Here is a 25,359-nt window from a genome sequence, read left to right on the forward strand (position 1 = left end):
TCGTATTTGTTAAGTAAAATACAATTTGGCATAATATTTTGACAAAATCTGGATTTTTCCAGTCCAGATTGAAATAATTTATTGTTATACATATATCCTTAGATGTTTAGATGCCGATGATTGTGCAAAGTGCTCAATGCTATAGATAGCAGAGCATATAATCATACCTGTCTGTTGAACGTCTGCTACCGGTGGTTTCACGCCCGAACTTGAGGCATATATATATATATATATATATATATATATATATATATATATATATATATATATATATATATATATATATATATATACATGTATATATATGTATGTATATATACATATACACACACACCCATATATATATATATATATATATATATATAAATATATATATATATGTATATGCATATATCTATACATACATATACATATTATGTGAGTGTGTGTGTGAATGAAGAGAACAATGATATGGAATAATGTATATATATACATTAAAAATGATTGATACTGTATTTCAGGGTCATTATTAACCTGCTTGGTTAAAAGTGCACGTTCTAAAATGTGAAGATGAAATTAAGTGAACAGAAATTAACGTAATCAAGGGTTATGCGTTCATTTAAGTGACTGACTCTCCTACAGAAAATGTTGAGGAAACGACCCCAGGGGTGACGACGACAGTAACAACCAGCCCAAGTTTCCTCCCCACATTCGAGGTGACATGGGACACCAGTCGGCTGATGCACGTCGAAACGGTCGACGTGATCGTGTACGGTTACAGCGAAGACGATGTGGGCGCCCTACAGAAGATAATGACATTGGCAGAGAACATCAGCTACCATGATGGTTCTATCAACGTCACAGCACCTTCAACCAACACCAGCTACGAGGTTGGTTTGTTCGGTGTTCTACAGCACCAGGATGTGACGCCATCAAACAATGGGTAAGCTGTAAACTGACTCATATTTGAACCATTGAACTGCAAATAAGAAACTTCATTGTGAGAAGCTGACATTGGAAAGCGTACATCAAAACCGCAATATTTGCTTTACATTTGAACGAGGCGAAATTGCCATCTAAAAAAAGAAAGAGATCCAATGATTACAATTCCCAGAATGTGCAGAGAGTTCACTTTTGCCAGTTAATCAATTCTTAAAATTGAAAGAAAGTGTGGTCAGGTTTATTTTTCAGAGGTTAACGTTCTGAAACATTGACAAATGCATATGTTCTAGAGAAAATATGTCGAGTATTTTTTATTGGAAAGATGGGGCTTTAATATTTTAAGGATCCTTCAGAGGAAAATAAACTAAAAAGGACTGAAAATTGTGAAGTTTGTCTTGATTCCTTATTTCAGAGGTAGATTCGTCATACAAAGGGTCTGAAACCAACCATTTTAAAGCACGAAAACAAATCTATATCCTAACGTTTAATGATCTAGATATTGAAGAAATTTCTTGTCATTTGTACTTATAGTAGAGCGGATTAGCCGAACAATTGTGCAAATTTTGACTAAAGCATGAAACTTTCACAAGTATAAGTATATGCCCTAAGATTTATTTTAAAGATGGGAGGTAAATTTTAAAATGCCATTTTCGGCCGTTGCCATGACAACGGATTAATTTCTCAAAAATGACATACATTCCCATGTAAATGCTAAATAAACATGATATAAATGACCAAAATGATAATTTTTAAGCTCCCAAATGAATATATATAAAATTTAGAAACATTCAAAATTAACAAGATAGTTCCAATTGGTCCGTTGCCATGGCAACGACTTGTTTTTCCCCAGAAAAATAAAAAAACTGATTAAAAAAACGTTGTAGAATAGGATTTATCTTTAATTTTCCCGAATTTTACAGTGTTGAACAATGATATTTTGGTTGCTCAATGTATAAACTACATCTCAAGCCGTTGCCATGGCAACCAAATAACATCAATTTACAAAAATTAAATGGTTAACAAGACAATGGACAGGTGGAAAATACAACTGGAAATGACTTAATCTGTATGCTTAAGTTTTGACCCCCTCATTTGAACAAAAAATACAGAAAGTGTTCTGCAGGAATTCTTTATAAAGATAAAACATTATGTTGCCTTGGTAATGCTTGAATTAAATTTAAAAAACAAATGTTGCAAAGATCCCGTTGCCATGGCAACAGCATATTTCCCTCTAGAAAGGTAAAAATATTGATAAAAATGTAGAATACGATCATCATTCCATTTTCAATATTTTTAATGAACTAATAAAAATATATGTTTGTGACTGCATTTATAAATATAACATCTTAAGCCATTGCCATGGCAACCAAATAACATCTAATTAAAAAAAATCAATGACAGGGATGACAGGGTTATGGATAGGGGAAAAATCCAATGAAAATAACTTTTATGCATAAGTTTTGACCTACTCAATTAATTTAGGGGAAACAGTATACAGTGAGTGTTCTTCATGAACTAATTAGAATGATAAACATTGATGTTACCTTAGTAACACTTGAATTCAACGATAAATGTCAATGTTGCAAATGACCTGTTGCCATAGCAACGGCTCATTTACGCAAAAAAGTTCTAGTTTTGATTAGAAAAAGGACTTTGGACTCTGATTTTTCTTTCATTTCCCCTAATTTAATGGTAAGAATTGATATGTTTGCTGTTAACATACAAACAATATCTGAAGCCATTGTCATGGCAACCAAATTAATCTAATTTGAAAAAAAAAATAACATGGTTGACAACACAATGGACAGGTGGAAAATACAATTAGAATTGACTCAATCTGTATGCTTAACTTTTGACCCCCTCATTAGAACAAAAAGTACTTAAAATGTTCTGCTGGAGTTCTTTAAAAAGATATGAACTTATGTTGCCTTGGTAACACTTGGATTAAATTCTTTTTAAAATGTTACAAAGGGCTCGTTGCCATGGCAACAGCTTATTTCCCTCTAGAAAGGTAAAAATATTGATAAGAATTTAGAATACAGACATGTATGATCATCTTTCCATTTTCAATAATTTTAAGGTACTAATCGAGATATATATGTGACTAAATTTATAAATATAACATCTTAGACCATTGCCATGGCAACCAGATAACATCTAATTAAAAAAAAAACATGGATGAGAAGGATATGGACAGGTGAAAAATACAATGAAAATTCACTTGATGTGCATCACTGTATGCATCAGGATTGACCTCAATTAATCTAGGGGAAACAATACAATGAGTGTTCTGCATGAACTATTTATCATTCTAAGAATGATAAACATTGAAGTTGCCTTGGTAATAATTGAATTCGATAAACATCAACGTTGCAAATGACCTGTTGCCATAGCAACTACTCATTTCCCCAAGAAAAGTACCAGTTTTGATCAGAAAATCTGTAGAATCTGATTTTTTCCTTTCATTTCCCCTAATTTTAGGGTAAGAATGGATATGTTTCCTGTTAACATTCAAATTATAGCTTAAGCCATTGTCATGGCAACCAAATAACATCTAATTTGAAAAAAATAACATGGTTGACATGATAATGGACAGGTGGAAAATGCAATCCATTAACTCAAGGTTTGACCCAGTCAATTAATTTTGAACAAAGATTACAGTGGTTTGCATTAGTTCATTAGAATGATAAAATTTGAGGTTGCCTTGGTAATGCTTGAATTTAATAATAAATATCACTGTTACATATAGCCCGTTGCCATGGCAATGACTCCTTTTTTCCCGAATAAAGTACCAAATTTGATCGAAAAACAGTTTAGAATCTGCATTTTGTCATAAATTTCCCCTAATTTTAGAGTGCAAAGCATTATGTTTGCTGTTGATATACAAATAACCATTGGTTGTCCTTGTAACTTGTTCTAATGCATTAAACCATGGTTTTATGATGATGGTTTAGACATAAAAATCATATTCCCCAGACAGATATTGAACAAACTATGTCCTAATTTATTATTTCACTTTTGAAACTATGGTTTAGACACCAAAATCATATCTCACAGGTGAATATAAAAGGAGTTATTCCACTTTTAAGTATCAGCAGCCATTTTAGAATAGTTTTTGGAAGCCATATTGGATTTTCGAATACACCTGACCGTCATTGTAACTTGTACTAATATTGTTAGACTCTTGAAACCAATGATTTAGACACCAAAATATTATCCTCCAGGCCAATATGAAATGAGCTATGTCCGCTTTAGGTATAAGCAACCATTTTAGATTCAATTTTTTGAAGCCATCTTGGATTTTTGGACATTCCAGACCACTGGCTTTCCCTGTAACTTGGTCCAATGTACTACTTGATCCTTAAAACCAATGAATAGAAACCAAATTAAAGCCATTTTATCAAGTAATGGATGAATTGTGGATTTTTAGCCTATGGCACCCACTGAGGGCACCATCTTGGAATACCCTTGCTTAAATTATTTTTAACCTTTCAACCAGTAAAGGTATTTTTTATTTTATTTGACGAGTCTACTTTTCATGTAAAATAACCAGTGAATAGATTACACTTGGCGTTGAATAGATTCGTATGTTACTTTAAAAATGATCACAGTATTACAAAATTTTCTTCTTCAAAATCAGCAGTGCAATTTTGAGGGGGCCAGATATGACATATCAAGCAAAATTTACTTTAAAATGTTCTCACCGAGCCAGCGACAGAGCAAAAATTTCCAAATTTTTCCTTTTTGGTATATTATTCGTAAAATAATCATATTTTATCCATCTCTCTTTCACTTTCTCTGTATTCTTTCTTGATAATGATTTTTTTTCTTTTTTGGGAGGGGGGGGGGGAGACGGGTTGCAAATTCCCGGGAATTTTCTTGATGGAAACTTTCCATGGGAATAAACGTGACTTTTGTGGGAATTTTTTTTTTAATTTTCGGCAATTTTCATGAATTTTTAAAGAAATTATGGGAATTTTCACAAAGTAACGATTTTCTGACATTTGTATGCAGGAATTAAAAGGTGTATCCTGGCAGATGATGCCTAATAGTGCTTTGCTATCATATTTCAAGCCAAGTATGCTAAAACAGTCGAACAAGGAAGGATTTCATGATTTCATGATCTCCATGTAAAAGTTGATTTACTGTATTTACCTTGATTAGGATATCAAGACCATGTCTACTCCTCAAATAGACTTAAGATTTTGATTCATCAACCCCTATAATCCCCTTAGATATTGATATGATGAACAGCTTTAAAACACAAATCACCCCAAAACGCTCTCTTCAAAATGGCCGCCTGCGAATACTTTGAACGTAATTGTCCAGCATCAAAATTAGAGTTTCGGGAATTTATTTGAGCCCAAAAAAGTCTGATGTGATTTTTGTAGGTCTTATTTCGATGCCATGTATAATGAAATAAGATGGTGCTTATCATGTAGCATATTTATGTTCAGCAACCTCCTATAAGGGAAAAGGAAATAAATAAACATATTTTTATCAAAATTTGTACTTTTCTGGAGCCATTTGTAACATTGATATTCATCATTATGTTCAAGCATTACCAAAACAAAAGTAATTTTTGTCATCCTAATGAAATCATGCATAACACTTAATGTAACTTTTGTTCAAAATTAAAAGAGTAGGTCAAACCTTACGCATATTCAGTTAATTTTATTGTATTTTCCTTCGGTCCATTATCTTGTCAGCTATGTTTTTTTTGTAAATGAAATGTTTTGTTATTGCCATTTCAACGCCTTTAAATGTTATTTATACATTTAACAACAAACATGTACGTGTATGTTTGACACCCTAACCTTAGTGGAAATGAATGAAAAATAAGATTCTACTAGGTATTTTTTTTTATCAAAGATGGTATTTTCTGGGGGAAAAACGATCCGTTACACATTTGCAAAAAAATGATATTAAATTCAACCATTACCAAGGCAGCATCAGTTTTTATCATGCTATTGTACTCATGCAGAACACTTACTGTAATTTTTGTTCAAAACTTAAAGGAGAATGAAACCTTTGGAACAAGATAGCTTGTGTGAAAACAGAAAAATCTAAGAAACAGATCAATGAAAGTTTGAGAAAAATCGGACAAATAATGAGAAAGTTATGAGCTTTTGAATATTGCGATCACTAATGCTATGGAGATCCTCACATTGGCAATGCGACAAAGATGTGTGATGTCACTCTTGAACAACTCTCCCCATTACTTTAGTATATATTTCACTTAAATTGCCTCTTTTATTACATCTATCAGTAGAACATGTATTCTTTCTATAGGAGGGCATGTAATACAGATTTTTAAAGAATACATCATGGATAAAGAGTTTGTATCACCATACGAAAAAGCAAAAAGACACATTTTCAGGGTCCATCAAAGGGAAAGTTGTTCATGTGTGACATCACACATCCTTGTAGCGTTGCCAATGGGAGGATCTCCATAGCATTAGAGATTGCAATATTCAAATGCTCATAACTTTCTTATTATTTGTCTGATTTTTCTCAAACTGTCTTTGTTCTTATTCTTTGATTTTTCTGTTTCGACACTAGCCTACTTGTTCCAAAGGTTTCATTCCCCTTTAATGACTGGTCAAACATTATGGAGCTTTTAAAAGTAAACCTTTATTTTACATCCCACCTGACCATTATCATTTCAACAGTAATTTTTTTTTGTATTTATAAATTACATCTTGATTGGTTGCCAAGGCAATGGCTGAAGATGTTATCTACATATTAACCGCAAACATATATTTTCTAACACCCTTAACTTAAGGGAAATGAAAGAAAAATCAGATTTTATCATGTTTTTATTTATCAAAGCTGCTGATACTTTTCTGGGGGAAATGAGCTGTTGCCATGGCAACAGAACATTTGAATTATTAATATTTATCATTTAATTCAAGAATTACCAAGGCAACATCAATTTATTATTCTAATGAACTCATGCAGAATGCTTAGTGAATTTTTTGTTTAAAATTAAATGACTAGCCAAACCTTTCGCATATTGAGTTATATTTGTATTTTCCACCTGTCCATGATCTTGTCATCCAAATTTTTATTTTTTTGTGAATTAGATATTATTTGGTTGCCATGGCAATAGCATTAGATTTTATTTAAACAATTTGCATCAAACATATCTATGTTTAACACACTAAGATTGGGGGAAATGCAAGAAAAACCAGATTCTATAGTCCTTTTTTAATAAAAACTGGTACTAAATGATCCGTTGCTATGGCAACAGGCAATTTGCAACATTGATATTTATCGTTGAATTCAAGTATTACCAAGGCAACATCAATCTGTATCATTCCAATTAGTTCATGCAGAATACTCACTGTATTATTTCCCCTAAATTAATTGAGTAGGTCAAACCTTATGCATATACATAAGTTAATTTTCATTGTACTTTTCACCTATCCATAACCTTGTCATCCCTGCTGTTGTTTTTTAAATGAGATGTTATCTGGTTGCCATGGCAATGGCTTAAGATGTTATATTTATAAATGTAGTCACAATCATATTTTGATTAGTTCCTTAAAAATATTGAAAATGGAATGATGATCATACATGTATTCTATATTTTTATCAATATTTTTACCTTTCTAGAGGGAAATAAACTGTTGCCATGGCAACGGGATCTTTGCAACATTCGTTTTTTTTATTTAATTCAAGCATTACCAAGGCAACATAATGTTTTATCTTTATAAAGAACTCCTGCAGAACACATTCTGTATTTTTTGTTCAAATGAGGGGGTCAAAACTTAAGCATACAGATTAAGTCATTTCCAGTTGTATTTTCCACCTGTCGATTGTCTAGTTTACCATGTTATTTTTGTAAATTAGATGTTATTTGGTTGCCATGGCAATGGCTTGAGATGTAGTTTATACATTGAGCAACCAAAATATCGTTGTTTTACACTGTAAAATTAGGGAAAATTAAAGATAAATCCTATTCTACAACGTTTTTTTAATCAGTTTTTTTTTTCTGGGGAAAAACAAGCCGTTGCCATGGCAACGGACCAATTGGAACTATCTTGTTAATTTTGAATGTTTCTAAATTTTATATATATTCAATTGGGAACTTGAAAATTATAATTTTGGTCATCTATGTCATGTTTATTTACCATTTACATGGGAATGTATGTCATTTTTGAGAAATTAATCCGTTGCCATGGCAACGGCCGAAAATGGCATTTTGAAATTTACCTCCCACCTTTAAAATAAATCTTACGGCATATACTAATACTTGTGAAAGTTTCATGCTTTAGTCAAAATTTGCACAATTGTTGTGATTTTTGGAGCTAATCCGCTCTACTATTAATGGGATGTCTGTTTAATATTGTTTGCTAATTGTAATGCCTAATTTTGTTTTGATTATTTTCATTCATTCGATACACACATGTAAATACTTTCAACTTTAAATATGAAATCCGCAATAAATTACTGTACAACGAGAAACGCTTTCGTAAGAGACGCTCATTGGCATGATGGTCTTTTGAAAATATATCTAGAGTGGCGTAATGAGCAAAAAAAGGAAGAAAATGGCGTATCGGGCAATTCTTTTTTAAAGTTGCAAGCAAATGAAGCGAGCGAGCGAAAATATCGACATTTTTATTACAAAAGTCAAATTTTGTCATAGATATGAAACATTCATCCATCCGTAATGTAACGCCACTTTTCCCTTCCGTGGAAGGCACTAGCGTACCTACGGGGGGGGGGGGGGGCAGAGGGGCAGTCTGCCCCCCCCCCCCCCCTGACGAGCCACCACCCATTCAAAGCCACCACCCATGCATGTATCCCTGCCCCCCCCTGACGAGCTTGAAATACCTTTTTGCCCCCCCCCCCCTGACGAAAATCCTGGAAAATCCTAGGTACGCCACTGGTGGAAGGCCACAACTACAATTCACGTTTTTTGTCTATCCTTTTGTTTAAGTCTTGATGGACGTGCTGGTGTGTGGAGTGAGGTCCATGTTCTTCAGTGGCTCAGAGACCACGATCCTGCTCCTTGGTGTGCCCAGTGGATCACCGACAATGACAAGGAGAACGATTTCATCGACGCTGCTCCGGCTTGCCCATGCACGCTCTGGGTCGCAATGCTCGACTTTGCTCGGTTTCGGCGTGATCCTAAATGTTATCAAGGCTCTAGCAGGGAAGATAACTGTCAGTTCCGACCAGGAGCCGTTCATTGTGTTCGGGCCATCCAACACAGGTGATGCGAAAATCCAATGTCTTATTTGTTTTTATTTAAACAAGTGCACCAATCTAAAATGTGTCCAAAATATATCAGATTATAGACTGCATTTAGATTACTGTAACGATGTCGGTAGCCCTTTTTTATATCAGTGTCTTTACTCAAGGTCAAATATCGCCAGCTAAGTAATCACAGGAGCCGAAGAGCTTCCCTGTAGGTGACAAAATATTCGCCAATAAATTACAAAAATATACTACTACAATATTCATATTTAATGTATAAGTTTCAAACAAATGCTGTTTTAGACGATATCAAAGTTTCTAAAGAATGGCATGTATAGCATAAAATAAATTAATGCAAATTTATTCCTGGATATATTTGTCGTGTATTTCAACAGTGGGTTTATTTCTTGTGGTACGTTGTGAAAACCTTGAACTTGCAGGTGGTGATAACCCAAAACCACAAAAAATTGTCAATTTCCTGACCTCCAACAACTCCAAACCTCTAACCTACTCTCTTTTGTTTCTTTTTGTGTTTGTCACATTGCTTCCCTCCCTCTATCAGTTTATCAATTGAGGATTATTTATTTTCTTTATTTTTCGCTTCTCCCTTTCTCCCCCCCCCCCCTTTGTTTGTCTCTTGCTTCGGGGAATGCCTTAACTTTTTTGCTATTCTTTTTTACAAATCCTTGTTGAATGTGGCAATGCACAGTTCATTGATGAATAGTTTAAGAGAATCAATTGTTATTACGTTCATTTGAATAACAATCATGTTTTTGACATTTACTGATGGCATGGTACAGAATGAAAAGAGCGAATCAGGTCTTTAAAAAAAATTATACAGCAAGTTCATATTTATAAGAAAAAGATAAAGGACCGAATTGGGGGAATTCCCAAAAGACATGCTGGAAATGTAAGTCACGATGTCATCATTTGGAAATTCCATATACTTTAAATTATTATTAGTCGAAGTGGAAATATCACCAACGGAAAGAGATCAATTTGTTTGACCGACCAGTCTTGTCCGTAATTAACAATAAAAATGAAAAACCTGTAGCATGTTTAAATCTGTTTTTAATATGAAAATTGTGTTAATTTTTGATCAAGTTGTTTCATGTTATATTACCAGAATGTTGGTGGTGCCATTGGAATCCAGTTATGTAGTTTTTTTTTCGAGAATTTTGTTTAATATTTTGTTTTTTCCATGAATATAGCATATAAACTGTGTGAAAAATTTTCACGTAAACATATACGAAAATATTCGAAGATTGCGGAATGTTAGAATTATACAATTTTGAAAAGAATAGAAAATATTGAAGGACAAAAGCCTGAAAAAATATGTATACAAAGACAACTGCAACATACAATAAGTTATGAATAATGCTTATTGCTTATTGTTTCAACTCCTACATATAAAACAAATTAATATTGATGTAATTTAATATTCAAAAATCTTTATCATGAACTATGTTTGAAAATGATTCGATGAATATGTTTTCAATGATGTTATTAACATTTCTCATTTTCTTTGCATTCGTAATTAATTGTCTAACTGATGTCATAATAAACCTTCAACTCGGATATTATTTATTTCAGTGAGTTAGGTGGCGGGCAAGAATGCTGTTACGACAGTGACGGTAACATCAGTAACGCTCAAATATTCCAAGCAGGAGGAGGATTTGCTCACCGTTATCATCACAACGGCATTCGTCCTTACATAAATGCAACGCAGGTAATCCTCAAACATGGCATAGATATGATAAACATAAGATCAAATGCGGGTGCCAAACAATCTACAATCATATCACGAATTCCATAAATGATTATGCGTTTCATATTTAACACCTTTTTATCCAATAAAAAAAAAAACAGACTTTAATGTTGTATTTAACTCAGTTATTTCTATCGCTTTAGGACAACAAAATTGTGTTCATTAACATACTAATCTTGATGTTTGTCTCAAGATCACTCCGCACCACTGTCTTTTAACTTAATGAATTCGCAAACAATGGGCATTTATCATGAAAATATTTGAATTTAGACTATTTTCGTATCGGAACAGGTCCCCTTCCTGTCGCATTTTATGGCTGATGTTTTACCGTGGACATACTGCTGCCACCTAGGAAATCAGGTCCCCGACGCAACTGATCTGAGCAGTGGGTGTCTCCAGTATACAGAGAGGAGGCCATCACAGCTCTGCAATCATTATGTACCCCCAAACCTCGGTAAGTGACATTAATGCCTTCATTCGTTTGCCATCATTCCTTCATTCATTCATTTAGTAGTAGTAGTAGTAGTAGTAGTAGTAGTAGTAGTAGTAGTAGTAGTTGACTAGTAGTAGTAGTAGTAGTAGTAGTAGTTGACTAGTAGTAGTAGTAGTAGTAGTAGTAATAGTAGTAGTAGTAGTAGTAGTAGTAGTAGGTCATGGTAGTAGTAGTATTTAGTATAAAACCTTCATACTTGTATTTCAAGCATATTTTATGGTGTTTTAAGGGCTAAATAATATTTCTTTCATTTTCAATTTTTATAAGCCATGTGCATGTCAATTATATTTATCTTTGCACACAGCATTGGGAAACGGCGACCCACACATCATTACTCTGGACATGAAGAAATACACATTCAACGGACATGGTGAATTCATTCTTCTTAAGACCCTGGATGAATCGTTTGTTCTTCACACAAGAACTACACCACTTCAAGGTAATTTCTAATTGGTAAAATGAATGATGAACATATAACAAAATGCGAGCCCGGCACTGTTTGTAAGATAATGGGTGCCTTTGGAGATACTACGAACCAAAAATAAATTGTAATTATGATGTTTGATTAACCTCTATATTGAATTAAAATCCTTTGTCGTCCTGTTTAGAGATTTTTTTTTTATCATTGCAGATGTGAACGCGACAGTTTTTGTAGCCGTTGCCGCCCAGTGTAATGATAGTGACGTCATCCATGTTGAGATTAATGAAGAAAGGGTCATGGATGCATACGTTCGTCCTCAGCAGGGTGGTGACTTCGAACGGATTGATTTTGAGCAGGCGACAGCTAGGAATTATGAAGGTACTAAAACATTTTTCACTCACTTTAGACCATGAGCATATTTTTTTTAAACTTGTCTTTTTATGTCAGTATCTCTGTATTGCCTCACTAATTATTGTTTTTAGGTCCATAGCCAATCATTTAACATATTGATTATGGGTTTCACATTGATATTCAATTAATATTCACTTGGGCCTTTCAAACATTAACGATATACTGTTAAAAGTTCGTAATTTTCTTTTTTGTAATCTTTTGTTACGTTTGGTTGTTTTCATACATTTATTAGGTTTTTTCGTATATCAATTCCTTCACTTGAGTATACAATTCAATAATCGGTTGTAACTATTTGGTAATCTTTTCAAAGTTTATTCCCAATGCAGATGACAATGCCTCTCGTTCCCTAAAATCATCATGAAAAATCTCAAACCTAGTTTATTTTGTTAGCTACATGTAGTTTATTTGTTATCTCTTTGTCAAGGTGTATCTGTCATAGGTCTCAATATATCGTCCAATGGTATACTTGTGGCCTTCGAGGGTGGCTCAGGTTTAAAACTCATGGCTGCTGAGGGTGCCCTCATCATTCAGTTGGTGCCTCATCCCTCATTCAGGGAGCAGACACGTGGTCTGATGGGCACTTGGACTGATGACGTCAGTGATGACTTCATGACGCCGGATGGGACTGTCTTGTCACCTAACTCATCGACGGAAGAAATATACTTTCAGTTTGGACTCAAATGTAAGACAACTTTTTATTATTATAATATATCATATCATATTATATTATTTCATATTTTGCTACCTGATGTTAAAAATATATATTCATACTATGATTCATACTACAATGGTAGAAGTAATAGTAGAAAGGGCAATGGTAATATCAGAAACAGGGTAAGTCGTAATTATATTGTGAGTTCAGAATAATTTCCTTAATGAAATAACGAAATATGATAATAAATAGGGTGAACTTTTTCACCTATAATAAATATAAATGTTGCATATGTATGTATCTGATATGCATATATGTATATGCATCTCACAATTGACCTTATGATAAACTAAGGAAGTTATTCGAGCCAGTGGAATAATATTATTTGACTGTAGGTGCACAGTATAGAACTTTTTAGTAGTTTTGGCATTGATCAATTATGTTGCATTACATTGCAGATTTACCGTTTTATATATGTTCTTTTTCAGGGAACGTCTCTGAGGATAATTCATTGCTCTACTATCCGGAGGGAATAAATCAGAATAATACTTCAGACTTGAATTACGTACCAATGTTTGAAGCTACAGCTAACCCTAACATTAACCAAAGCCTTGTCCAAGATATCTGCAATGGCGATGAGTTCTGCATCTTTGATCTGCAAGTTACCGGGAGTATCAGCTTTGCTCAAAGTACAGCCAATTCGCTGCAGGAATTCCAGGAGGCCCAAGAAGCATTCAATATAGGTAAGAAATATTAAATCCCAAGCTAGCTTATTTTATCCATTGATTACCTTTGACGTTGTTCGTTAATTTTCTGTTCATTGGTGGTAGGGCACCTTTAGTCACGACGGCTCATTTATTCACAAATACCTTAAATGTCAATTTAAACCAAATTTTCCACACAAAGTCCACATCCATTTGTGTTCTTTGAAATAGTCGCTGAAAAACCCAAACATTATAGTCACCCTTTTCTGTCCAATTTATTAGTTTTTATATTTCCATTTCACGTTGTAATGATTCCCTTAATAGTGTATGTAATTGGATAGATCAAGACATACTCTTCATGGTGAATTTGAGACTGAAGGAGTGTGGCCCGTTGAATCAGATACCTTATTTTCTGTTCAGCTACCTCATTTCTGATTAGCCGAGTACTGATTCTTAAAATACATTGGATGCAGAACTTCCATTGGTATCAGCATGCCCGGATCAATTAGAAAGAGTGTCCTCTAATCGTTTACCTCTCCTCATGCCTGTTGTATTACTTTCTTTACAGTGACATGTCCTACTCTTGGTACACCTGACCTTGGGAATGCTATCATCAGTAGATACACCCCTGGAGGTGAAGCGAACTACACGTGTATTGAAGGCTATCTGATCAGTGATGATGCCACAATAATGTGTCAATCAGATGGATCATGGAGTAATGATGTCATTCCACGTTGTATTGGTAGGTTTATTATGTAATATCTGATCATAGCATCTCGGGCATAGCATAGCGAGTTTATCATACCGTTCCCATCAGTCACATGCATTGTCAGTGTTAAGTGTTTGATTTTGTTAGCAATGTTGTCATAAGGTCATGCCCACCAAATCCTTTGATAAGCTTAAACTTGAAAGATAAAGCTGGGTTGCTATTAAAGCACTGGGAAGGTTTTCAATTGATCATAGCAACTTCAACATTATTAAAAGGTAGGCTATTTTGAATATTGTAAGTGCAATCCGTAGTGTAGACGATGATGAAATTAGTACTTTAGCAAAAATAACATCACATTATATTTTATTTGTATCTCACTATATTCCGGGGTATTTTTTTATTCTTCATTGTGGACATTAATTATGAGAGCTGTAATTGCCAATTCAATAATTTATCTGTGGCATAATTCTAACAGTTGATGCTTTGCTCTTGTTTTATACTTAGATAATGTGAAACCTCGCGTTACTTGTCCCGGTATTACATCAAATACAACACTACAAGGACAACCTAGAGGGATTGTCTTCTGGCAGGAACCAACGGTGGAGGAAAATTCAGACAACTACACCGTTTCCTTGGTGGGTTCTGTTTTCAATGGTGGAGACTTTCCCATCGGCTTATCAAACATTACCTACGTGGTGACAGATGCTGCTGGACTCAACGATACATGCACGTTCATAGTAAATGTAACAGGTACGTATGACGCGTATGATAACGCCTACTTGTCTGTGAACAAGTTCTCATTAGTGCGAAAAAAAACTCTGTTAATTTTTATGAAAACTTATATAATTTGTATTATTGTGTATTGCGGTTTCTTAAGTGCCCATTCCAAGAAACTTATATGGGCATGAAAAATTGTGGAAATACCTCAGTATTACAGAAGCCAACAAATGAAGACCAAATATATATATTTACACACGAACCAGAGATAGGACACTCTGAGTTCTCTAAAAAAAAATCGATGAACTTAATTAGAATAACGGCATTTTTAGTTTTCTTACAAATGTAATTGTAGTCAAATGAACTGAGACAAAGCATACTCATGAAAGTTTATTATGTATGCATGTCCAAAATTCTGTTCAGACAATGAAGATCCAACGATCCAATGTCCAAACTCGATCGTTACCAAGACAGCACCCTCTCTAGACTCTGCAGAGATCATCTGGCCTCTCCTTAATGCATCTGACAATTCTGGCATGGAGGTTACAATCACACCTAATGGGGAAAATAGGAATGGGACTAACTTCAAAATCGGTGCAGAATTGATCTCCTATATCGCAATGGATTCATCTGGAAATACTGTGGAGTGTTCATTTTGGGTCAACGTTACAGGTAATGAAAATAATATTTTATAGTAAATTTATTGATCACAAAACTGACTTTATCTGTTTATACACTGTGTAATGTAAAATGGACAAAGGTTTTGAATGTTGCTAAGATTAAATAAAATCAAGAGATTTAATTTAGGGGTAAATTTAACCACGGATACAATTTTTAAGAAGTAGATTGCCCATGAAGGTTCGAAAAATCTGAGTAAATTTGCTGAGACATTTCTTTTTGGTATTGCACTTTATTGACTCGCCGCAGTATTCTGATGTCTATAATGAAAAGTTTAACAATAAAAGCGCAGAATGAAAATACTATTTCTGACGAAAATTCCCCGTGAGCCAACATTCGCTCAATCATTTAACCATCAAGCAATGAAAGTAACTTGGTATGGAATTGATTTATTTCATATTTCAGACATGGAACAGCCTATGATCACATGTCCAGTTATACCCACGCTACCAACGGAAGAAGGTCAATCTTACGCCAAGGTTTCCTGGGAAGAGCCATCCGTTTCCAATGGCACCATCACTGATAATTCTGGATCAGCTCAGCCCAAATTTCTTGGTCCCGGGAGTAATGGAGGAAACTTTGAAATCGGGATTCATGTCTTGACATATTTGGTTACAGATGAAGCAGGCAATTCCAATAACTGTACATTCTTGATTAATGTCATAGGTAAGAAAGATATACCCGAGTGTTTTAATACAGTCATGACATTTATTCATAAAATGTACTGGGACGAATTCGAAATAACCTTTCTTGCTAGACCTTACACATTTGATGATAGTATTTCTTGTTCTGTCACTTCGCAATGATAACACTAATGTTGTCCTTGTTCATTACCAGTTTGATGATGGAAAATATTGGCCCCTTTTTTCCCATTTATTAAGTCGATTGAGTGGTAGAAATCATTAAATTCATCAGCTATTATTCTGTATAAACTTTTTTATCTTAGATACCGAAAAACCACGAATCACCTGTCCAAACGTGACGTCAAACACCACACTTCATCAGCGATCCGTTGGAATGGTGTCTTGGATGGAACCAACCGTTGAGGACAACTCAGGCATATTCAACATTTCCCTGATCGAACCTGCTTCCAATGGAGGAGAATACCCGATTGGCGTTTCAAACATTACCTATGTCATAACCGACGATGTCGGGTTGATGGATTCCTGCACCTTTTCTGTAGTTGTGATAGGTTTGTAAATTTGTAATTCTATATTCTAGGTAAAGATGTGAATAGGTTTTCGAAAATTTTCAATCGAAGTGTTCGACTAATGGTATGTTATTTTCAGATTATTATCAGAGATAAATGTTAACTTCATCATATTTATTCAAATGTCTGACTTGTAATAAGAGCAACATACCAAAGTGAAATGCAGATTGAAAATATTATTCTAATACTCATATATCGAATATTATTATAATACTCCTATATCGTAATTTCAATTATAATATTGTGTATTTCGATTTCTCAAGTGCCCTTTCCAAGAAACCTATATGGGCATGAAAAATGTGGAAACCAACAAATGAGGACCAAATATATATATATTTACATACGAATCAGAAATAGGATACTCTGATTTTTCTATAAAAAAATCGATGAAGTTAATTAGAAAAATGTAATTTTTAGTATTCTTTCAAATGTAAATAATATAGTCAAATGAATTGAGACGAAGCATACTCACGAAAGTTCATTATGTATGCATGTCTAAAATTCTGTTCAGACAATGAAGATCCAACGATCCAATGTCCAAACTCAATCGTTACCAAGACAGCACCCTCTCTAGACTCTGCAGAGATCATCTGGCCTCTCCTTAATGCATCTGACAATTCTGGCGTGGAGGTTACCATCACAGCTAGTGGGGAGAACAGGAATGGGACTAACTTCACAATCGGTGCAGAGTTGATCTCCTATATCGCAATGGATTCATCTGGAAATACTGTGGAGTGTTCATTTTGGGTCAACGTTACAGGTAATGAAAACAATATTTTATAGTAAATTCATCGATCACAAAAGTTACTTTATCTGTTTATACTCTGTGTAATGTAAAAAATGTAAGATGGGTAAAGGTTTTGACTGTTGCTTAAAACTGTTGCTAAGATAAAATACAATCAAGAGAGAGAGAGAGAGATGTAATTTAGGGGTGAATTTAATCAGGGAGAGACTTTTAAAGAAGTAGATTATCAATGATTATCCATGAGGGTTCGAAAAGTCTGAGTAAATTTGCTGCGACATTTCTTCTGGTGTTGCACTTTATTGACTCGCCGCAGTATTCTGCTGTCTATAATGAAAAGTTTAACAATAAAGGCGCAGAATGAAAATACTATTACTGACGAAAATTTCTTGAGAGCCAACATTCGCTCAATCATTTCACCATCAAGCAATGAAAGTAACTTGGTATGGAATTGATTTATTTCATATTTCAGACATGGAACAGCCCATGATCACATGTCCAGTTATACCCACACTACCAACCAAGGAAGGTGAATCTTACGCAAATGTTTCCTGGGAAGAGCCGTCCATCTACAATGGAACCATCACTGATAATTCTGGATCAGCTCAGCCCAAATTTCTCGGTCCCGGGAGTAATGGAGGAAACTTTGAAATCGGGATTCATGTCTTGACATATTTGGTTACAGATGAAGCAGGCAATTCCAATAACTGTACATTCTTGATTGATGTCATAGGTAAGAAAGATATACCCGAGTGTTTTAATACAGTCGTGACATTTATCCATAACATGTATTCGGGCGAATTCGAAATAACCATTCTTGCTAGACCTTACACAATTACTGATAATATTTCTTGTTCTGTCACTTCTCAATGATAACACTAATGTTGTCCTTGTTCATTACCAGTTTAATGATGGAAAATATTGGCCCCTCTTTTCCATTTATCCAGTCGATGAAATGGTAGACGTCGTTAACTTCATCATCATCAACCTTTATTCTGTAACCTTTTTTTTATCTTAGATATCGAAAAACCTCGAATCACCTGTCCAAACGTGACGTCAAACACCACACTTCATCAGCGATCCGTTGGAATGGTATCTTGGATGGAACCAACCGTTGAGGAAAACTCAGGCATATTCAACATTTCCTTGATCGAGCCTGCTTCCAATGGAGGGGAATACCCAATTGGCGTTTCAAATATTACTTATGTCGTAACCGACGATGTCGGGTTGATGGATTCTTGCACTTTTTCTGTAGTTGTGATAGGTTTGTGATTTGTAATTCTATGTTCTAGGTTAAGATGTTAATAGATTTTCGAAGATTTTTAATCGAATGGTTTGACTGATGGTACATTATTTTTCAGATACAAACGTTAATTTCATCATATATATTTATTTGGCTGACCTGTAATAACAGCAACATACCGTAGTGAAATGTAGATGAAAAGCATTATTGCATTATTCTTATATTGCCATTTCAAACATATAATTCTTGATATAAACAAGTGTTTGGGACTGCAAAATCGTAAAATAGCCGTAAAAACGGACATACTGAAGCTTTTCGACATGCACTCATCGGAGAAAATTTTACTCCGATGAGTGCATGTCGAAAAGCTTCAGTATGTCCGTTTTTAAGGCTATTTTACGATCCTTTATATGCCATTTCTCTTCAATATTGAATAAAAAAAGAAATCGATGATTTAGGAACGTTAATTTGCTCATTTATTCAAGATTGATGATTTTGATACCTGTCGTCAGGATATTCTAGAGCAAGATGTGGACATTCACGAAAGCTACCGAATCCGCCCATGCCTTGTAAACCCAGTGTAGACCAGCGTTCAGACCTTTAAGACGTCATACACATTTTGTTTTTTTTCCTGTCTAACTCAGTAAAACATCATATAACGTCACCGTTGGTAATCTAAGCCAGCATTATCTTGTCTTTCATTTTCTGTATTTCCTTCTGCATCTTCTGTTTAAGATTGGGAATGTTTTCTTCGCTAGATTCAACGTTGTTGTCTTCTGCTGCTTTTTTATCAATCGTTTCCTTTTTTCGTTATCGCAGCAATATTCGTCTGGATATCGTCCAATTTCTGACAGTCTTTTGTTTAGAATTTGGTGAGTGTCTTATGCAGGTCACCGAGAGTGAGATTCGAATCCCCGGCCGGTTTTTACCGCTGCATGGGGAGGGCATGGTCTGCTGTATTGTACTCCGGTCGTGCGGGGAACATGGGCGTTGTTTCTTTGAATCCATGTTTTCGGCAGATACGCCTTTGCTTCTCAAATTGTATAATTTGGACATTAAAAACGAGAAAATGCTTGAAGGAATTACCAAGAATATGAATGTCAATGAATGTCAGTGTCTATAGTACGCCACCAATGTTTGGGAATGATAACTCCAGATAAAACAGCTACAAACCCATCAGAAAGTGTGGTTTTCTGCGAGAGCTCACGAAACGGACACCTCACGCTAAGACGCCCATTTTTCTCATTATTGTGTATTGCGGTTCCTTAATCACAATATCCAAGAAACATATCTGAGCATGATGGATCGTAGAAATATCACAGAAACCAACCAATGAAACCCAAATATTTATTTACACACGAATCAAAGAGACGACACTCCGAATTGTCTGACAAAATTGAAAAGCCTTCTGGCATCTATCTTTTTATGATAAGGATGATTTTAGTCAAATAAAGTTTGTCGAATCTAGTCACTAATTTATGCATGTCCAAAATTATGTTCAGACAATGAAGATCCAACTATCCAATGTCCGAACTCAATCGTTACCAAGACAGCACCCTCTCTAGACTCTGCAGAGATCATCTGGCCTCTCCTTAATGCATCTGACAATTCTGGCTTGGAGGTTACCATCACAGCTAGTGGGGAGAACAGGAATGGGACTAACTTCACAATCGGTGCAGAGTTGATTTCCTATATCGCAATGGATTCATCTGGAAATACTGTGGAGTGTTCATTTTGGGTCAACGTTACAGGTAATGAAACTAATATTTCATCTAAATTTTATCGATCCCGTGACTTACTTTATGCATTGTGTAAAATGTAAGATGCGCAAAGGTTTAGGCTGTTGCTTAGAACTGTCGCTAAGATAAAATAACATGAAGAGAGGGAGACATGTGATTAAGGGGTAAAGTTAATCACGGAAAGACTTTTAAAGAAGTAGTTTATCCAAGAGGGAATTTGCTGAGACGTTTCTTCTTGGTGTTGCACTTTATTGACTCGCCGCAGTATTCTGCTGTCTATAATGAAAAGTTTCACATTAAAAGCGCAGTATGAAAATACTATTACTGACGAAAATTCCTTGTTAGCCAACAGTTCAAACATTTAACCATCAAGCAATGAAAGTAACTTGGTATGGACTTGGTTTATTTCATATTTCAGACATGGAACAGCCTATGATCACATGTCCAGTTATACCCACACTATCAACGGAAGAAGGTGAATCTTACGCCAATGTTTCCTGGGAAGAGCCATCCGTTTCCAATGGCACCATCACTGATAATTCTGGATCAGCTCAGTCCAAATTTCTCGGTCCGGGGAGTAATGGAGGAAACTTCGAAATCGGGATTCATGTCTTGACATATTTGGTTATAGATGAAGCAGGCAATTCCAATAATTGTACATTCTTGATTGCTGTCATAGGTAAGGAAGAGTGTTTATTTAATACAGTCATGACGCTTATCCATAACACGTAGAGGTAAAATTATACGGTCTTATATTCTGTTTAATAATGGGGCGTTTCTGAAATACCCATTGTAGTGAGACTTTTATATAAATGATAGTATTTTTAGTTAGCTTTTTTGGCACTTCTTCGCATGGGCGGAAATCTGTCCCGAAAGGTAGGGGGGACCACAGGGGCGGATCCAGCCTTCGCCAATAGGGGGGGGGGGTTCAGCCATATTTTAATCCCCGATTGGCCGCTCGATGATGATTTTTGTTTGTTTCATTAAAGGGGTAGTCTTCGTGGTCACTTTTTAGCTTTATTCTTATAAATCAACATAAATATATAATATCATAATCAATATTTATATAATGCGAGCGCGAAGCGCGAGCAATTTTTTTTTGTTTTGTTTAAGGGGGGATTTTACGTATTTTTTCCTAAAATTTTAACATTCTGGGCAATGTTTGTTATCCCGAAAAAGATGTGTATGCAAATAAATAAGTACTACGAACGCGAAGTGCGAGCAGAAATGATCTGATGGAAAAGGTACCTGTTAAAGACTGCTTGCAGTTAGCCATGAAGACGTTACATATTTCAACAATCAAATAATGCGAGCGCGAAGCGCGAGCTGAAATTTTTTGAAATTTTTATCTAAGGAATGGAAATTCTAAGCACTTTGTGTAACTTAAACATAATAGGTATATAACTAAACAATTGATGCGGAGCGCGAGCGGAAAATTTTGAGATTTAGACCTAAGAACGAAACACTCTACATGTATTCATGTTCTGTCATGTTCTGTCATAATGCGAGTGCAAAGTGCAGCCAGAAAATGTTTACATACGTTTAATTTGAACTGATCGAAAAGGTACTTGTTAAGCAGGGGCGGATCCAGCCTTCGCCAATAGGGGGGGGGGCGGATTTTATTTTCGGCCATATTCTCCCCGATCGGCCGCTCGAAGATGATTTTTGGTTTCTTTGAAGGGGTAGTCCTAATAGTCATTTCTTATCTTTATTCTTATGAATAAATTTAAATATATAATATCATAATCCTTATTTATATAATGCGAGCGCGATGTGCGAGCAATTTTTTTTGGGGGAAATTTTATGTATTTTTTCCTAAAATTTTGAACATTCTGGGCAATGTTTGCTATCCTGGAAAAGATGTGTATGTAAATGAATAATTACTACGAACGTGAAGCGCTAGCAGAAATGAACTGATGGATAAGGTACCTGTTACAGACTGCTTGCAGTTAGCCATGAAGACGTTACATATTTCAACAATTAAATAATGCGAGTGCGAAGCGCGAGTTGAAATTTTTTGACATTTTTACCTAAGGAATGAAAATTCTAAGCACTTTTTGTAATTCAAACAGATAGGTATGTAATTAAACAATTGATGCGAGCGCGAAGCGCGAGCGGAAAAAAAATCGAGATTTAGACCTAAAAACGGCACACTCTATTCATGTTTTGTAAATCATGAAAAGAATGAGTAATAGGGGATCTTCCTACATTAATAATGCGAGCACAAAGCGCGAGCAGAGTTTTTGATATTGTGATCTGAAACTGGATAACGATTTAAATATAGAACAAGTTGAGTATCTGAATAAACATGCGCGGGCGTGTTTCATATTCAGACCTAGAATCTAGGCATTCTACACATCTTTTATTATGAAAAATCAGAGCGAGCGCGAAGCGCGAGCTTAAACTATATGATATTCCAATCTGAAAAAAAAAAGTTAATTTCAGCTATTTATTTCAAGCACTTTGTAGGAAAATCGTGAGGTGGATATGGATCGCACTTAATAAAGAGCTGATATTTTTCATTATTATTTGAGTTTTGACATAGGACTGGGACATCCTTAGGACATGTCATATGAAAATGATGACTATCTTACTATCCCTCTTGCTAAGCGCGAGATGAAACAAAAGGGACAATTTAATCATTAAATTAATATCTTATTTATTAATGCCTAATGAGGGGGGGGGGGGAATCTAATGATATTATGGCCTGAAAACTGGACATTTCAAGCAAAATAATAGGTACTTAATAAATCGAAATTTGCGAGCGCTCAGCACGAGCAGAAAATTTCAATATTCAGACCATAAAGCTATCATTTTAACAGAGCACCTTTTAAAAATCAGTTTGTAAATCACACAAAATAATGAAAGTTCGATTTCCGAGGTGAAATGTGTAATGTATATTGACTTCCAAACTTGATATTTAAGATCCATATTGAACAATCACCTAACAGGCAATGCGAGCGCGAAGCGCGACCGAAAATTTTATATAGTGACATGAAAGATTCTTTTTATTTTCCAAGTCTTCCCCTCATCTTATTTTATTCACTCTGGAAAATTTGACAAGCAAAAAAAAAGTTTTCACCCAAAATGTAAGGTCATTTAGTTCAAAAGACATGTATTATTTCGAATGTGAATGATGCATTTTTTTCCATCATAAAAGACCAAAAATAGTAGGGGGGACATTTGATATTGTGTCCCCCCTACTATTTTTGGTAGGGGGGACACGTCCCCCCTGTCCCCCCTGGGATTTCCGCCCATGCTTCTTCGTGATAACGCCAATGTTGTCAATCACTACCAGTATTCAATTCTAGTGGAGAATATCTTAAGGACCTTTTCCCCCTTGCTCCTATTTATTCAGTTGATCAAATGAAACAGTAAGAGTCATTAAATATATCAAATTTTATGATTGAATTGAATTTAATCTTAGATAGCGAAAAACCCCGAATCACCTGTCCGAACACCACGTCAAACACCACACTTCATCAACGATCGATTGGAATTGTATCATGGATGGAACCAACCGTTGAGGAAAATACAGGGATATTCAACGTTTCCTTGATCGAGCCTGCTTCTAATGGAGGAGAATACCCAATTGGCGTTTCAAATGTTACCTATGTCGTAACCGACGATGCCGGGTTGATGGATTCCTGCACATTTTCTGTAGTTGTGATAGGTTTGTAAATTGTAGTTCTAGTTTTAGGAGATGAAGTAAAGGTTTTGTTTTAATATTAGAATCGTTAGGCTCATAGTATCATATTTTTCAGCTTATTACTATAGATAGATATCAATTTCATAAAATTCATTAGACTAACTTGTTATTCCAGCAACATGCCATCATGGGCGTCAGCATTCTTTCTTCTTGCGGGGGGGGGGGGCATCTGTTGTTGCGTCCCCCCATACAAAAGATAATCCTCTGCTCTGATGTCCATGAGAGTGATGTGTTGGAGGAAGAACATTCTTTAACATCAGACAAGGTTCATAATCATCTAGCAATTACTTAACGTTGGTATTTCGTTTTCTGATAAAACAAAGTTGGAGCAGAAGTTTATCTCTATGCAAACTCTGAATTTTACATTCAAGTGCGAGCTTCTTCTGCAGTTACACCTTGAAACATGTCGTTGATAAATTTTTAATAATCTAAATCACTACGATTTCGGTTAGAGGAATTGGATTAGATCGACATTAATATTCGTTATGTATTTATAATCCTTGCTTCATATTAGATGATGAAGATCCAACCATTCAGTGCCCCGGATCTATTCACGTCACAACGCGACCAGACCTTCCCTCGGCCCTGGTGTCGTGGGATGACCCAACAGGAAGTGATAACTCAGGTGACATTGATATTGTTGAAGTGGGGTCAATTCTCAAAGGCAGTGAATTTGTGATTGGAGTCAGTATGATCACCTACGTTGCATCAGATAGAAGTGGAAATTTTAAAAATTGCTCATTCGCCATTAACGTTACAGGTAAAAATTTTCTTTCATAAATTCATGACTTGTTTCTATTTCCTTATTTTTTAAAATTAATTTCTTGTTATCCTTCAGGATGAAGTCGTATTTAAAGTACGCTCACCTTAGAATTATAAAACTTCTCTTGTGTCCTTTTGAAAAATATATATTCATAGAATTCCACTAGGTATCACGAATCTTTGTGCTTAATTGTATAGTTTTAAATGATATAAGTCGAACTTCAAATTGGTTTGACTGAGCATACAATCTGAAAGGACATGTCACTCTATGTAAA

General features: G+C 35.1%; 1 protein-coding gene across 1 annotated transcript in view; it reads left to right on the top strand.

Annotated features, from left to right (window-relative positions):
• Positions 1 to 558: 558 nt before the first annotated feature.
• The window catches only part of LOC129264789 (uncharacterized), a 37,856-nt gene continuing 13,055 nt past the window's right edge, over positions 559 to 25,359 (top strand). Inside the window, exons 1-20 of the mRNA XM_054902732.2 lie at positions 559 to 922; positions 8,867 to 9,142; positions 10,720 to 10,855; positions 11,186 to 11,348; positions 11,692 to 11,826; positions 12,019 to 12,186; positions 12,644 to 12,901; positions 13,360 to 13,614; positions 14,144 to 14,317; positions 14,789 to 15,034; positions 15,425 to 15,673; positions 16,085 to 16,345; positions 16,626 to 16,871; positions 17,401 to 17,649; positions 18,104 to 18,364; positions 18,650 to 18,895; positions 20,377 to 20,625; positions 21,032 to 21,292; positions 24,041 to 24,286; positions 24,837 to 25,082. Of these exons, the coding sequence (XP_054758707.2) occupies positions 720 to 922; positions 8,867 to 9,142; positions 10,720 to 10,855; positions 11,186 to 11,348; positions 11,692 to 11,826; positions 12,019 to 12,186; positions 12,644 to 12,901; positions 13,360 to 13,614; positions 14,144 to 14,317; positions 14,789 to 15,034; positions 15,425 to 15,673; positions 16,085 to 16,345; positions 16,626 to 16,871; positions 17,401 to 17,649; positions 18,104 to 18,364; positions 18,650 to 18,895; positions 20,377 to 20,625; positions 21,032 to 21,292; positions 24,041 to 24,286; positions 24,837 to 25,082 (4,528 nt within the window). The 5' untranslated portion in view covers positions 559 to 719. The remainder of the gene's footprint in view (positions 923 to 8,866; positions 9,143 to 10,719; positions 10,856 to 11,185; positions 11,349 to 11,691; positions 11,827 to 12,018; positions 12,187 to 12,643; positions 12,902 to 13,359; positions 13,615 to 14,143; positions 14,318 to 14,788; positions 15,035 to 15,424; positions 15,674 to 16,084; positions 16,346 to 16,625; positions 16,872 to 17,400; positions 17,650 to 18,103; positions 18,365 to 18,649; positions 18,896 to 20,376; positions 20,626 to 21,031; positions 21,293 to 24,040; positions 24,287 to 24,836; positions 25,083 to 25,359) is intronic.

The sequence above is a fragment of the Lytechinus pictus genome, chromosome 7 (assembly GCF_037042905.1).
Source record: "Lytechinus pictus isolate F3 Inbred chromosome 7, Lp3.0, whole genome shotgun sequence".
In the NCBI taxonomy this organism is placed as follows: Eukaryota; Metazoa; Echinodermata; class Echinoidea; order Temnopleuroida; family Toxopneustidae; genus Lytechinus; species Lytechinus pictus.